General features: G+C 35.8%; 2 protein-coding genes across 3 annotated transcripts; both read left to right on the top strand.

Moving 5' to 3' along the window:
• The first annotated feature begins 5,491 nt into the window (after positions 1-5,491).
• LOC107838152 (ovarian cancer G-protein coupled receptor 1-like) lies at positions 5,492-7,304 on the top strand. Its single transcript, XM_016679624.1, has 3 exons — positions 5,492-5,733; positions 6,288-6,478; positions 6,569-7,304. Exons 1-3 carry the CDS (start codon positions 5,500-5,502, stop codon positions 7,137-7,139), a joined length of 996 nt encoding a protein of 331 aa, XP_016535110.1. The 5' UTR covers positions 5,492-5,499; the 3' UTR covers positions 7,140-7,304.
• Positions 7,305-11,611: 4,307 nt separating this feature from the next.
• On the top strand, positions 11,612-16,043 carry LOC103148985 (G-protein coupled receptor 4-like). Of its 2 annotated transcripts, none has more exons than XM_007567996.2 (4): positions 11,612-11,768; positions 14,353-14,571; positions 15,102-15,280; positions 15,362-16,043. In XM_007567996.2, the coding sequence occupies exons 2-4, from the start codon at positions 14,368-14,370 to the stop codon at positions 15,903-15,905; spliced, it is 927 nt and encodes a 308-aa protein (XP_007568058.1). In that variant the 5' UTR covers positions 11,612-11,768; positions 14,353-14,367; the 3' UTR covers positions 15,906-16,043. The 2 variants fall into 2 exon arrangements, with proteins under 2 accessions (XP_007568058.1, XP_007568057.1); XM_007567995.1 differs by lacking the exon at positions 11,612-11,768 and adding an exon at positions 12,235-12,308.
• Positions 16,044-16,494: the final 451 nt, after the last annotated feature.

Raw genomic sequence — 16,494 nt, 5'->3', positions numbered from 1 at the left:
ATATTCAGACTGAAAATCAGAAGCATGAGAGTGTGAATCCATCCTGCCTTGCGTTAATTTAGGGTGTTGTAGTGATGAGGATATTTTCTCAGCAGACTTTGGTCTCCTTGTTACTAACTAAGCTTCTTGTGCACAAAAGAAAGAACCAGTTTGTCAGGGATTGGTGACATGTACCCTGTTTTTCACCCAGTGACTGCTGGAGAAAAGCACCAGGCTCTCTTACAGCCCTGAAGGACAAAGAGCTTTAGAAAATTGATGGATCCACATAAGAAACACTTTTTCTGGTTGCTAAATACTGTTATCAAACTTATTTTAAAGGTTTGACAGGTCAGTTGGGCAGAAATGAAAATGTTGTGTCTTGTAGGTGAATTACGTTGTAAATTGTATCTTTTCAGTCATGAAAATAGTACTGAATGGAAAATACTTTGCATATACCAATCACCAAGATGTAATTCGTTTGCATAGTAATAAATAATAAATATTATCATTATCATTTATAAATTCATGACCATAGGAGCAGTTTGTGAAACACCCCTCTTGTCTCTAAATAACAGAGTTTGCAGCACAAACTGAACAGAAATGGGATTTCCAGATTATCTCACTGTGATGATTTCACTGGCTTTTCCTTCCTTTCACTTTCCTGGTCGTCATTTTGTGCTGCATGGTAGGTAAAAACCAACTCTGCATATGTAGCTTTTATAACAGATTTAAAAAGTAGTTTCCCTTTTCATGTACACAGAAATAATTTTATTGATAATTATCCCTTTTCCTCTGTTTTATAATACAGACTTTATTATTCCTGACTTCATAATAAAAGTCTGACTGTTGATGGTTTCTGCAGGTTGGACTTTATGACGTTCCTGTCAGCTACTACATGAACCTCCTCATCTGTAATCTGATACTCATTCTGTCTCTGATCTTGATGAAAGCCACCAGGGATCCTAATCAGGAAAACTTACTTATAATCACATTTTATTTTAAAATGAACAACTTTGGCGTTGTGACCAGTCTTTGCTTCAGTGTGTTGCTGTAAAAAGGTACCAAAACACATTTTATCACCAAAACTGCCTTATAAAACATTTTAGATCAGTTTTACAGATATTTGTGCTGCAGTTTTAAAGGTGTATTTCTGCCTTTTGTTGCAAGTTATTTCTGATCTGCTGGCCACAGCAGGACTTCATCAGACAAACCAAAGGTTCAGTCATTATCTGCATCCCAGTCTGGTTGTTTGTATTGTTCTTGTCACAAATGTCATCATCTTTAAACTGTATTATCTGCTTGTGACTGTTGGCCTTCTTTCTGCTCCAGTGTTCATCATCAGTCTGGTCAGTGGCCTTACATATTTACCTAATGTCACGTCTTTCCCAGCTGCAGAGAGACACAGGATTATGGGAATTTTTGTTGTATTAATGCTTAATTACACATTGACAATCCTGCCTATGCTTATTTATTTTATTTATACATATCTGCACTCCCCTGAAATGACAGAAACAATTTTTACCATGTTCCTCTTCAGCCCTTTCATGGACCTGATTCTGTTTGTCTTCATGTCTGAAGGGCTCACTGACCGGCTGTTGATGTGTGTCTCCTGCTGCAGGAAGGAAAGTCCTGCAGAAGATTAGAAAAGCAAACAGTCTGTTAAAGTGCAGGACAGGCAGGTAAACCTAGACTGTACATATTTACAAGATGGTAGAAAATGCTTTGAAAGCATTTTGATGCCTAAATAAATTTACAATTGATACAAATGATGTTTCTGTTGTTTGAGAATAATTTATGTTTTTGAATTGAAGTAACATTTTTATTTTGTACAAACAGCTGTAAGCTAATTACTTTCCCCTGAAGACATTTATTATACATTTAAATGCTGTATTATTTGCTCTGTGAATTATTTCTAAAGAATTCAGAAATGTTGTGTGTGTGATCATATTAGAAATGAGTTTATCTGAATATCGACTCCAACAAGGCAACAGATCTAAACTGACAGGAAATCAATGTGAAGTGTTTTCTCAGTGAGCTGTTTAGTTTTTATTTTATAATTCTGTAAAGATGTTCTGTGGAACCGATGCATAACATGCAGGCTAAAATCCAAATTATACCAGTTTATTTTTTTGTTGTAATATTAAAACAATAGTGAAACATGATTTAAAAAAATAAAAGATTTAGTAGGATCATTCTTAACAAGCAGCAGAAAATGGATGGATAGATTAATAATGGTATTACCAAAATTATGTTTAGGTACTTGTACTGTAAGTGAATCACCAATGGTGACAAACTATGACATTTTCAAGACAAGTTTTGTCTTTCAAGACAATATTTTAAATTAATTAAACCAAAAAAACCAAAATCTAAGTTTCCTCAGAAAGTGTTTATTTGTAAAATTCCTCTCAGATCAGCGTATCTTATCTATCATTCATTTATGCTTTAGGAAGAAAAATTCAGGAGATGACTGTATGACCACCAGGGGGCGCTGAAAGAGCACTGACATCATTCTGTGACGTCATGGTGCAGCAGATAATAAATTAACTGTCATTAATTAGTAAACATGGACAAACAGCAGCAGCCTTAAAAATGGCACCAAAGGCTCACATATTGATCTACTAGAGATCACATTAAATACCTTCTTAATGGAAGCAGGTCAGTGAAGGAACAGATGGGCAGGAAGGATTTAACATGAACAGGGTGTGTGTGGGAGTTTATCTCCTACTGTGTGTTTTATTTATTGTAAAAAGGCTGAAAACAGGAAAACATGTTTGAGTCTTGATGTGGATATTCAGGAATATGATGAAGGCCGGGTTTGAAAGCAGCACTTTATCAATAAAGTTTCTATCAGTTTTATGTTTCTTTGTTTTCTGCTCTTATTTACACAACTTTCCCTTAAAAATTATGGGAAGAGCTATAAGTAGTGTTAAGAATTGATTTTCTTTACTCTTTAAAGTCAGACCCTGTTTCAACTGAAATACCTGATCAAACACAGTGATGAAGCTCAGAACCAGAACTGCAGCTTCATTGGTGCCACAGATTTAATCAGCTGTACCTGAAGCAACCTTTGTTCTTTGGTCCTCAAGTTAGAAGGTATTTTTCTAATGTCCATTGTTATTCTGCTGTCTCCACACAACAGACTATTCAGAAATCAAATTTGAATTTTAAAACCACAATATTTTGCATGGAACCAGATAAAAGCCTGAAGGTGAGTCGTGTTCATGAACATGGAAAGAAGTACAGATATAGTTTTTATTATTTTTATTTCATGAATGTATTTTTGATACTCTAAACAAAGTTGACATTTAAATACTGTAATAAAATTAGGTAAAAACTTTCAATTATACAAAATTTGAACTTTGATTCTTTTAGTTCAGATAAATAAACATCAAATTAAATGTGAAACACTGAACCTGGCAAAGGTTTTCATACACCAATATTTTCTTTTTTTGTCGCATCCCATTTGCAAAATAAACTTCAGTGTGTTTTCCTGAAATGTATCATGTTAGACCAACACAATATGTGGCATAAATGTGAAGAGGAAGGAAAAACAGACATGATTTTTAAATTTCTGTATGGGCTGAGCAGCACATGCAAAGTATTTCAGCCCACTAGGCTGAAATACTTTGAGCCCAGTTGGTTTATGATTATGAAATAGAATCTATGTGTGTAATTTAATCTGAGTTGTTACAAACCCCTAAACACATATTTCTACTTCTTAGGACCATTATTGTATTTCCTATCATTGTATTGAGAAAATGTATCGACATCAATTCATTTTTGTAAATGCATTTATGCAACATCTAACTCCAAACATAGCAGGTCTAGTATTAACCTAAACCTGATTCACACCATTCCTCTAGCCATGACCTCTGACCCTGAACAAGGGAGCTTCACTGTAGTGCAGCTGGACTTTGGTCCCTTTAAGGACCTGGTGTTCTGTTGGATCAGCTGCCAATCAGATCCTGTGTGTCTTGGTCTTAATAGATCTTTAAATTACAATCCTGTTGTTTGCATGAACATTTAAAAATGACACCTGCTCAGAAAAATTGTCATTGAAAGTGAATAAAAGTCTCTGAAGCTTCAGATGGATTATTAATTAGAGAAACTTCATGGCATCATGTTTCTGTGTTTTGTCTTCATGGACTCGTCTGCATTTGTTTTCATGTCCAGTCCAAAAAGAAATGTGGAACCAACTCAGATTCTGAGAATAGTTTTCTTTCTCATTCTTACAGACTTACAAGCTGTTCTTTGTTTAAACTGAAATCATTTACATGATGAAACTTATTATAAAGCTCAATGCTGTTTGTTAGTCTTCAGTTTACATGGCGTTGTGTTATGATGATATGATCAGTGTTACCTGAAACAAGGTTTCTTTGTTCCTCTAAATAAATGTATTGTTTTAATGTAAATTATTTAATCTGCTGTTCTGACATCAAAGAATTTCCATGAACTGAATTTGAATATTATTTAAAAGGAAAATGTTTTGCATGTGGATCCTGGGAATGAAAAGAAGGAAAACTCAGATAAAATAGTATTATTTTAATATTTTCTGATGCATTTATCAGAACTAGAGTATATAGACATTACACACCATTAGTTCTGTGTTCATCAGTAACTCTTACCTGTGGAAGGTGGTCTATCAATTTTGATTTCATTACCAAATACAAGAATACATTCAGAAAGGGAGGATCAGGAGAGTCGTGTTACTAGTTCAACTAAAACAAGTAACACGTTTTGTCCATTTGGGACAGAAACACAGCAGGTGTGTGCAGATAATATCTCTGTTTATCATTCAGAAAATATTTGCATGTCTTACTTCACTATAAATTTACTTCAAGAAAGCAGAGAGCACAAGTTCTGATGCAGCTTTGAAGAACTCACTGAGGTTTGATAATTCATCTTTTGGGTTCAAATTTTTAAATTTACTTCTATACATGTAACATTCTTCAAAATGACTGAAAATAATGATTTAGCACTTTTAATTTTAGCATGCAATGAAAATGAAACTGTTTATAGCAGAGTTTAGATATATTTGGTGCATGAACATTTATCATAAGAAACTAAAATATTAATAATTAGAGACTTTGTGTTGCTCAGATTAGCAGACAGTGGAATTAGCCAAAAGACACATTGTTAAGCTACACAGATGTTAGAAGGATTTTAGTTTCCACAAGTTCTAATTAGGTTTTGGATAGAGTTTTATTGTCTGTCCTTTACACTGTGTACTTATTATATTGGTGTCACTTATCTTGCTGGATATTATTTTTTATATGTCAGTTATAAAAAATATGCATATAAATTAAGATTTACTTAAAAACATAATGTCCCACCAAAACTGTACTTCCTCTTTATAAGGGTCTTAGTAAAATGTCCATCATGTAGTTATCTTCTCACTGTTTAAGTCGATTTTAATAGTTGTAAAATGACTAAAAGTGAATTATTGAATCTTGTTTAAAGGTCTGTGTTGCTCTGCTTCATTATTAATACTGACTCTCCTTGACAGGTTTTATTGTGAAGATGGATTATAATGCAACGTCTTTCATCCCAGACTATAATAACAGCAATAACAGCTTTAACCACAATGACTCTTACAACAGTACATTACAAAATAGTACCAGATCTCCAGATGCATATCCATATCCAGAGGGATTCTTCTTGTGTAATGGCGGAAAGGCGACACAGTTTACCATAATACTCTTCTCCATCTGGGGTATTTTAGCACCACTGGCCATCTACTGTCTCTACTCTCAGGTGTGTTCAATAAAAACTAATACAGAAATAAAACAAAATGTTGTTTTTAACAAAAAGAAGAGAATATCTGTTCAGGATTTTACTGATTTAGTTTAAATGTTTGAAGACTAAAGCCTAATTTTGGTGTGAAAAGTGAAAAGTTGGAAAAAGTCTTTATTGACTTCAGCAGAACCATTTCTTCTGCAGTTTTGGTCACTGAGATAAGTAACAACCAGTAGAGATTAAATTTCTGCATATCTGTGCGTCTATTAAATGTTTTTTAGGCGCCTCAGACTAAATATGCGTAATCTTTGCTTTTTGTCTGACTTTAGAATGAATTTAGCCTGGACTGTTACGTTAAAAAAGAAAAGTTTCACATTTTGTTTAATCAAAACAAAAATTTGACAAAGCAAAATTTCTAAAAATTTAGCTTTTGTAAAGCAAATGTCTTAATTAAACAGGAACATTTTTGTGAGCTGTCTTACTGATTATTATTATTATTATTATTATTATTATTATTATTATTATTATTATTATTATTATTACTTTATTTTAATTTAATCCTCTTTCTGCAGGTCCGAAGTGATCGTGTCGTTCCAGTTTTCATCATCAACCTTCTCATTTCAGACGTCATTCAGATTTGCTGTATGATTTTACAACTGGGAAATATATATTACTCTTTCATAAAATATATTTTCATTGATTATGTCTACTACGGTGGTGTGATGGCCAGTGTTTTCTTCATGACCTTCATTGCCTTGGAAAGGTAAATTAGTTTTTGTTTTGCTTTTTTACCAACGTTTCTCTTTGTATTCCTAAAACTTCTTTGTTCTATAATTTTTCTTTTAACTTACAGGTATCTGCTGATTGCCTCGCCGTTTTGGTACAGATTCCAGCGAAAACTCAAGGTTTCTGCATCAGTCAGTGTTGTGAGCTGGATCCTTTCTGTTTATATTAGTTTAAATAATGTAAACTTGCTGGGACCCCTCCTGGTTCTTCCCCTCCCCCTGTTAATATTCTTCTTTGTACGCAGTCTTAAAGCCCTGTCTACATCCCATAATGTCCCACCTGATGAAAGACGACAAATTGTAGCTGTTTTAACTGTGGTGTTGTTTGCTTACATACTGACATTCCTACCGCATATTATAATAGAGGTTTGGATGTGGGGAGGGTGGTTGTTGTGGTATATCAACTTTACCACATACAGAAACTTCTTCAGTGTGTCCTGCACTATAACACAGATAAAACCTCTGACACACTTGCTTCTATACATTCTTATAAAGAAGTGGGTCCTTGACAAACTGCTGGCCCTCCTGTGTTCCTGCAGAAAGACTAACAATGGGAACCAGCAGACAAACAGCATCACAGTAACAACATGTAGCAGGTCGGCTTCTCAGGAGCAGACAGAAGCAGAGAATAATTTCTGAAAGGTAAAATTAAGACTAAAGACATACACATTAAATTCTGTACATAAGCAATAACGCATGTAATATTTTAAAAAAGCAACCTGCATATAAAAACTGTTTTCATTACCAAATCAACTATTGATCTTTAGAAAGATGTAAATAGTTTATTAGTGAAAAATATATATTTAACATTTCTGTAAAATGCTTTTTCTTTTATAAAAACCCTTGTTTTTAGGAAAACAACTGTTGAAAAACTATTATCAACCTATTATTACCATGACTGTGGCACTGGGTCTCTATTTAGGGATTATAATTTATGTAAGCTTTTTATAGAACATGTGAAAGTTTTTACAAAACATATTTTCAGGAGAAATCGTTCATTTATGTTTTTTTTGTTGTCTTTTTTTTATAATAATTGGGTTTTTTCTGTAGAGTTTTTAGTGTGATGGAAGTAACTGCTAAAACACAAAATAGTTTCAAGAACATGAAAACTTGCATAAAGATGAAATTGTAAATAAGAAAAATACAAAATATGTGTATTTACAGATCTCATACAATTTAAACATATTTCTTAAACTTTAATGGGCAACACTGACTGACTGCATAGCAGGTTGATTTTAAAGTTTGTGAAACTTTATTTCACACAGAAAATAATTCTGGAAAAATTCCAGAAAAGTTTTAATTAGTGAGCAACAAGGAGATTTAAAGGAGGATTACTAGAAGAGTAACACCTATAACCAGTAAGGAGCAGCTACATCCTGTGAGATTTTATATAAAGGAAAGATTCTGGAATAACATCTGATGCAGGTAAGATAATCAAGGGGATTTGGAAAAGCGGTGGAGAGAAAAATGGGACAAGATGGGAATATTTAATAAAAACAGAGAATTCAGATGGACATGAAAGAAACTTCAAATGAAAGAGAAAGACTAATACTGATCTGAGAGGAAAAACTCAAATAAACCGAGAACAAAACACAAGAGATAAACATAAACCTAAAGGAATGTACTCAGATGGAAACGCCTTACTGATAATAATAACCAGAGAGAAATGAGCTGAACATGGTGCAACATTCCAAACATATTTAAATAACAAAGAAATGTTTAAAATATAAACCCAAATTAAGACCAAAGGTGAAACACCCACAGATCACAATGTGACCTTTCACATAAATATACAGTTTTTTTTTCTCAGACATTATAACTATCAGAGTCTCTCTGTCAGTCAGCCTCTTCTAAATGAACTTAATATTGTTGTCTGATGAAACAAGCATGGAAGAAACATTTGTTCCTTCTTTCTTCTCCCCAACAAATTATTTGTTTTGTTGGCTTTGTATGTATTAAACATTGAATATATTTTTATTTACATTATACTTGGTTTAAATCACTGATAAACACAATAATGTGAATCATGTTAATGAATATGGAAAATAATAATAAAAAAACCTTTGGTACCAATCTTGTAAGTGTTCTTTTTTTAACCATTTCTTGACATAAACAAGTTGTAAAAGACAGTTATAAAACTGACCTGAGGATAAAGGTCTAAACAGTTTGTGTTCAGGATGTGTGGGGTCTGCAGAGACCATGTTTTCTGACTTGGACATGTTTTCTTAGACTTCATTATGAATAATAACTCTTTCTTACCAGCTTCAGCAGCATCTTCAAAACAAAGTCTTTGTCAATCTGAACACTTCAGACCAAAGTTCCTTCATCTCTGGAGTCCATCTCTTCCCTGAGTGATCTGATGATTGGACGTTCCCATCGTGTCTGTACTGTTTGAAAACTTTCAAGTATCTGGAAAATGTTCCCAAGGATGTACCAGGCTCTGCAGCTCCACAATTATCTTCCTGATATGTTGCCTGATTTCTTTTGACCATACAATCATGTCAGAGGTCAGTGTGTTTAGGTGTGGCCTTAAAGAGACAGTATTATTTATTATCCAGGCATACAGTTCCATTTGATGGCACATTCAAGTTACTTACTGGATATCTCAAATATTACTTAAAATAAATTTGGATTCATAATTTATCTCATTGAAACTGGGCCTAACTCCTGAACTTTCCAACACTCTTCCTTCAGGAAATCATCATAACATGGCTCTTCTATTAACCCTTTATCAGCTTTGTGCTGAGAATTAGCTGGTACGATTAGCTCAGCAGATGTGCAGTTCCTCCAGGTGTTTGCTAATTGCTGCTGGCTAGTCTGAAGGAGCTGGATGTGGGAGTCGTGGTGAATGGATGATCTGTGAGGAGCTGTGATTTAAAGGTAGTGCTCAGTAAACCATGTGTCTTGCACATCTGAATGGTTGCCATGGAGATTGGACATGCTTTTATAGTTCCTATTCTTACTGGCCATATTTTTACTATGTTCAATCACTTCAAACTTAGGGCCACAATAGCTTTGGCATGTTTTATATCAAACACAGATGGAGTTTCAGACTGAGGGACGTGGGCCGTTACTGGAGACATGAAGTTCTGCAGGAGAGGCAGAACTAGAAAGAACCAGAAAGAACTGTCTGCCATATTTTAGCTTAGGATCCATGTGCACCACACTGATGAGGGTGGGTTGGTTTTAGTCCACCTCACCAGGCGGATTGTAATGGATTATGACTTTGTATCCTTTCTCTATTGATTGTATCTGCTTACACACATACTGCTGCAGTCTTACACAATCCTAACCAACACATAAGACCAGTTCCTGTCACACATAGTTATTGGTAAACTGATAACAGCAGGCCGACAACCCTTAGCGTGTGCAGAGTGAGGCATAGATAAAAGCAGAACTATTCTTTAGCTCTGTGTCATCCTGAAGATCTGCTGAGTGGAGCCCAGTGACTGATTCACTGAGTTTCTGTTCCAAAATGAGTTTATGTTTCACACTGCGTCATTAAAGATTATACATTTTCATACACAGCAAATAATCTCCGTATTTCAGAACCAGAGTCTGGTCTCACCTGAAATAAAGATCTGGGGGTTGTGGAGACAGGAATGAACCTCAGAAACTGCTACACACACACACATACATTCACACACACACACACACATGCACGCTCGCTCGCACGCACACATACACACACACACGCCATTGCATTAACTGCTAACATCCTTTCCAAAGCTTTGATGACGTTTCTCTAACCAGCTCTTCTATGTGCTGCAGAAAAAAAGCTTAATTTGAAGCTTGCAAAACAGCCGTTTCCTTTTCAGCTGGCCAGTTAGATGTCGGCGCTCTGGAAATTATTTCTCTGGCTGAACAAATTTAGCCAAACAAAAGGTAAATTATCCATTCATTAGATTATTGGCTTGAACAACATTGTTTATCGTTTTAAGTTTGTCATCTGTTGGTTATCTTGATTGATGTACAAATTAGTTGATGTGTTTAATGTTAAAGCCTTTTTAATGCAAGGCAAAGCAAAAGCATTGCTATCAGTGTTCAGCTCTTGGTTTTGGTTCTTTGGGTAGCTTGAGCTTCACTTTCATTTTAAAATGCTGCCCAACTCATCTTGAATTAAATTGTTGTCTTGTTTTATCCAGACGCCATTATTTATTGTTTCTTACAAATTAGGTTTATTGTGACATTCAGTTTTTGTCATAGAAAAGAGAAAAGCCTTGTTTTGCTTTTGGTAACCAGAATATTACATAAATATTAGTGTCATCTGAGATGTGATATTTTTGTACTTTAAATCTGAGAGAGACATAACCTCATTAACAAACATAAACTGAGCGTAAACATATTTAGCAAATGATATTGATTATCATATAAAAAAGTTATTGGATGTCGAGGTATAAAGCCTCAAAGTAGCTAAGATGTGACAGATGCTTATTTTATTTTATTTCACCGAAGCTGGAAGTGTATTTTTGTGAAGCATTTCTCCCTTCACTTCCTCTCTGTTTGACAGAACACACTTCATCTGACCACATCTCTTTTCACTGTGCAAAGGACTGAGAGGGAGGAAGAGAAACAATAAGTTTTAATCTTAAGAGTTATTCTCAGTGAGTTTTACATGAATCTAATTAAGTTCAGTTTGTTGAAACAGTGCCATCCTTTCTGGTGAGTTAGCTGAAGGGATGCCAACAGGAAGGGACCCATCAGTCTCTGTTACCACTTATTTTAGATTCACACTCCACACAAAGAACCAACATGGCTGAAGAAGTGTTAGCAGAAGAGAGCAATGCAGTGCATCCTGCACCCAGCATGCCCATACTGGTCCCTTTTGCACGCATCTGTTTCTGTTAATGTGAAATGTTTCTATGACTGCAGCTTTGCTTCTCTAAAATTTATTGAAGTTAGAGATGCAGAGAAGCACTGAGTGTCTCATAACATGCATGTTGTAAACTGTTGGATTCAATGTAAAGTGGTAAAATGTGCTTAAAGGTTAAATGTACATTGAAAGAGCACTGAGAGGATATTTATTGGCACCTTATGGCTGAAATTAATTTAGTTAAAGTTATGTTTTTGAAAACTGATGCATTTTGTTATGATTTTAAAAGATGCTTCCTTCCTGCTGTTAAAAATCAGCTTATCACTGCAGAGTCAGATGTCGTCGGTCAGCCTGTACGTGGTGTAGCATGTAAACAGTGTGTACCAGCTGCAGACCTGATGAGAAGGATAAATGGTTGAGAACGAATCATTTCAGGACCTATAAACTTTGAAAAGGTAAATATATATTTTTATGTCATGCACAGAAATTAGGAAAGCCCATTCAGTCTAATGCTGCTGAGGAAAATATATTCCATATGTTCAATTCAATGATAAAACAGGTCAAATATAATATTTACATTATGTGCCAACAGTTTCATATAGAAACTATCAACTTGCTTCAAATGTGGATCCTTTTCCATAGAGAATTACAGAATAACAACCTATAACACAGAATCTTGCAACTGAGTAAACCTATTTGCGTTTCAGTAAAAACAGGGGCGGATCTACTGGGGTGGCATGGGGTGGCAGTTATCATCCCAAACGAGAGCCTTCTCCCCTGTTGCCACCCCAGCTAGCGACAATGAATTCAATAAATAGTTATGGCAAATCGGACATTAGGCGCATAAAACTCTTTTTTCCGACAACATTGAATGCAACACAATGTAACCTGACACCCAGTGCTGAGTGGCGGGAAGTGCGAGAGAAGGACAGAGCGCGAGGCAGCAGCGTTTATGGATATATATATGTACTGGACTGGACATTATGTGATTTACCGTAAGTCACACCGTTTCTGTCCATTGAGTCAGGAATATCGGTGGTCAGAAAAATACTACAATCACGCAAAGAATCAGAACAACGGACGCAAAGTTTAGCAGTTAATTCAACCATAGATAATGTTAATAAGGGTTTCAGATTTCACAGGTGAGGAAAACGTTTTAATTTAAAGAAAACATTGAACAATGGGTCAGTTATACTAGCCTAACTGTTAGCCTGGTATTGACTTTGTTAGCCTTAGCATGTGCTGCGCAGTTCGGTGTGTTTTGGTTCCGTTAGCACTAACCAACCCGCCACCAAGTCATCAGTAGAGCAGCTGTTTAAATCAGCTAATCAACCACCGCGGTTATCAGGCGAAAACTTATTAATAATCACAATATAGACATTAAGCCTGACAGCATAATGTAACAGACTGGATGTTCTGCTTTAGTGTTTTTGCTACTTTTGGGAAATGTTTGTTTTTGGTGTTGATTCCCCTGATCGGTAATCTCTGCTCTATCTGCTCGTTGAGCTGTTGTTTGTCGGTTGCCATGGCAACAGGTCATACAGAGCGAGAAAAGGAGGAATAGAAGTTGTGCGAGCTATTTTTTCTTTATTTCTTTATCTATTTGAATTTTGTTACTTTATTCTTAAATTCCTATTTTTTTGTATTATTTACAGAGTTTATTTGTAGGTTGATAATTGTTGATTTTATTTATTTTTTGTTTTATTATTTTTCTTATTTATTTTCTAAATTTAGACAGCAAGTAATCTGGGTCAGTCCACTTTCTATAAGTGCAGGGGCCTGAAAGACCAGCAGGCATTTGGGTTTGGGGCCGATGGTTTTTAAGAGTGGTAGCATGAGAACAAATGAAAGTTTGATCTCTGTAATTGTTTGGTGAAAGTGGAAAATAATTCACCAAGAACAATCAATAAGTTACATTGAACCTTCTTTTGCCCGTGTCCAGAAACTTGACCCCAGTGCCTCAGTAGTGGCTTGGTGGAACTTTTATTGGATGTTTGGCTTGGCAAACAGTCAGAAGTGGTTCTGTCTAGTTTGGTTCTTCACCTGTTTATCAGCTTTATTGTACCTTTATTGTGGCGCCCTGCAGCCGCTGCAATTCCTAAAAACAAGCAACAAAAACTGAGCTAATCCCTTGTGTTTGCAAAACGTGGTGATATTTATAACAGTCGTCAAACTACGGCTCCTACAGCATATTTAAAATAAAACGATTGAACAATATAAATAGAAATTTGCTCTTTCTTGCATCTTGACAGAACTAACAGAAACTAAACTGTTTATAGATTTGTATCATGGAGAATTTATCAAACATCAGTTTTCTAGTCTTTATTTTGAGTCGTATTTAATAGATATATCTAATAACAAATGATGGCGCTACTAATATTTTCGTGACAGATTTCTCCTTGTCCTGCATTGGGTTAAAATGGTTTTCTGGACACAATGAATCACATAGAGACCAATAGGCTCTGTCCAGTCCAGTAATACACATCAATTAGCAGGAGTATGAAATAATTAACGATACTACATTAAGAAATTATATTTAATCCTTGGTGCTACATGAAGCTCATTTTGAAACAATGGAAGTTTAAAACAATATTTAATATAAAAGAAAATCCCTTCTCACCCACCGCGGGTGGTCTCTCCCTCTCTCTCTCTCTCTCTCTGTCTCTCTCTCTCTCATCCTCTGAACTCGGGTCCTCTACCAGAGGCCTGGGAGCTTGAGGGTTCTGCGCTCAAGCTCCCAGGCCTCCGGTAGAGGACCCGAGCTCAGAGGAGAGGATGAAAGAGAGACCACCCGCGGTGGGTGAGAAGGGATCTTTTTCTTTTATATATATGCTGCCACCCCTGAAAAAATCCCTGCCCTCTCTTGCAACCCCATAAATATTTTTCTAGATCTGCCCCTGAGGTAAAACATAAACAAATACTCTTTACAAAATAGTCTCTATAGGTATTGATTTTTTCCTGGACTTAGCATAGATCTTAAGTTTGTTAAAGTGTTAAAGGAAAATAAAGTTTCTGTTATTCATTATTTTGCTCATGCAGGTTTGACATTGAAGGATGGAGAATATCGTCGTCAGCAGCACCTCATGGAACCAAAGCGTCAATCAGAGCATCTCCAACAACAGTGATGCGTTTAACCACGATATCGGTTATGATGAATACAGAAAGCTTGTTTCTCACTATGTGGATGTGGTGGATTGGATCACTATTTGTGTTGGGCTTCCTTTGACTCTGCTGACCATATTTGCTGTTTTGTCAATGGTGAGTACACAATTACTAATTACTACACTGTAAAGAAAAATGTTCTTTTATGTAATAAGTCAAGATATTATTACTAATCTACTTTGAAAAAGGCAGGACCATTCCTAATAAAATGTGAAATATAAACTACTCAAAGTGAGTATTTGCTGTACTAACGGCTCATAAACATGATAAATTAATACTGATGTGATTAACGCTGTAAATTATATTGCTGGGAAAGCCTGCTGTGTGTTAGAGTAGCAGAGCGTCTGTCAGTTTGAGTTGTTGACTGAAGGCGACATCCAGCCACAGCAGGTTTCTTCTAGGCTGTGGTGCTTCTGAGAACATTTGGAGAAACTGATCTCCAGCTCTGGTCATGAATTTTCCTCTGTCCTGCTGAGTGGACATTCTCTGTCATCAAGCTAATTAAAACACTTGCCAGGAAAACAGCAGGACAGAAGCAGTTCATGTTATGTTTGTGGAACTAAAATCTACTAACTACATAAATGTGGGTTCTGTCTTTATTTCCTTTTCTGTTTGTTCCCCTGCAGGTGAGAAAATATCATGTTGCTCCAGTTTACATCCTCAACCTTCTGATCTCGGATCTCATCCAGTTCTGCAGCAGAATTCCTCTGATGTTACTTGAAGGTCCTAATAATTCCTTCCTTTATGCTTTCCGGCTTGGCTTGATAACCAGTGTTGGGTTCATGATGTGTGTTTCCCTGGAAAGGTAACTATCTGCATTCCTTTAAATCTGTTTCTGTCTGACACCATTACATCAGTACCCAACCACATGTGTCTTTTATTCCAGGTATCTGATCGTTGCCAAGCCGCTGTGGTACAGATCTAGAAAAGACATCAAGACTTCTTTGTTGGTCTGCGTTGCAGTCTGGATCCTTTCTGTGATTTTCATCTTGAGCGTTTATCTTCCCCTTGAGCTAAATACCAGTGGAACCATACTGGGTGTGTTTCTCCTCCTCCCTCTTCCCTTGTTCATCTTCTGCCTGGTTGGGACCTTTAAGGTTCTGTCTGAAACTCGCAGTGTCTCTGCTGAGGAAAAACGTCGAATCTTTTCAGTCCTGGTTGTGGTTTTGCTTACATATATTCTACTTTTTCTGCCTGTTGTATTATGTTTAGTTTTTGAGGAAGTTGAGGAAAATGTCATTTTTGAAGCTGTGGCTGCAGTCTGTCAATGTCTAAGTCCTCTTGCAGACTCAGTGTTGTATATTTTTCTGAGGAAAAGTGCAGTTGATAAGATTTTGGCTTCACTGTGTTCCTGTAAAATGTCTGAGAATCAGAATATCAGCAGCACTGATGATGACAACATGTCTGCTCTGCAAACTACAGCTGTTTAGGTGCCACTGGTGCACAAATATGTTTACATCTTATTTTCTTAAAGTATTCTTATGGATTTATTGCAAAAGAGATTGCTTTCATTTGATGTATTTTGAATTCTTCATGATTATTTTATTAAAACCCAACAACTGAAAAAATAAAAAGCTTCCCAGCTTCTTTATTTCAGAGACTGAGTGTATATTAGGTGTTGGTCAGTCTGGAGGCCTGCCTCTCGACACTAACATTTAACTAATAACAATATAGCTGAATATAATGATACTGCTGCCCTCAGTCAAATAATAACTGGTCGCTGATGCTCACATGACCTTTAACCCCACCGTGTTAGAGGAATGATGTGGGGAAACTGGACCTGTAACTATTAAGATATGAACAAGAATATTAGTTTTCTTTTCAAGAGAGCTGTTTGTGAAAAAAAATGTAGGCCTGGTATTTCTGGTACATGAGGACATTTTTATTCATTTTCTTTCATAATTGTCGTTGTGTAGCTATGTTGGTTGTGAATTAAATATCCGTTGATGCCTCAATGTTATATTTCAAACTTTTTTAATTTTATTCAACTTTTGTAAAGGTTCCAACTTTCCTGGTCTT

The sequence above is a fragment of the Poecilia formosa genome, unplaced genomic scaffold, assembly GCF_000485575.1.
Source record: "Poecilia formosa unplaced genomic scaffold, Poecilia_formosa-5.1.2 Scaffold216, whole genome shotgun sequence".
Taxonomy (NCBI): domain Eukaryota; kingdom Metazoa; phylum Chordata; class Actinopteri; order Cyprinodontiformes; family Poeciliidae; genus Poecilia; species Poecilia formosa.
The sequence above is the reverse complement of the archived record's forward strand: the minus strand, read 5'-3'. Positions and strand labels throughout refer to the sequence as shown.

What these genes read in the sequence shown, in the direction of transcription:
- LOC107838152 (XM_016679624.1), top strand. Translation starts at nt 5,500, where the DNA reads ATGGATTATAATGCAACGTCTTTCATCCCAGACTATAATAACAGCAAT. An exon ending in TCTACTGTCTCTACTCTCAG is followed by an intron (nt 5,734 to 6,287) that starts GTGTGTTCAATA and finishes CTCTTTCTGCAG; the next exon opens with GTCCGAAGTGATCGTGTCGT. An exon ending in ACCTTCATTGCCTTGGAAAG is followed by an intron (nt 6,479 to 6,568) that starts GTAAATTAGTTT and finishes TTTAACTTACAG; the next exon opens with GTATCTGCTGATTGCCTCGC.
- LOC103148985 (XM_007567996.2), top strand. Translation starts at nt 14,368, where the DNA reads ATGGAGAATATCGTCGTCAGCAGCACCTCATGGAACCAAAGCGTCAAT. An exon ending in TATTTGCTGTTTTGTCAATG is followed by an intron (nt 14,572 to 15,101) that starts GTGAGTACACAA and finishes GTTCCCCTGCAG; the next exon opens with GTGAGAAAATATCATGTTGC. An exon ending in ATGTGTGTTTCCCTGGAAAG is followed by an intron (nt 15,281 to 15,361) that starts GTAACTATCTGC and finishes CTTTTATTCCAG; the next exon opens with GTATCTGATCGTTGCCAAGC.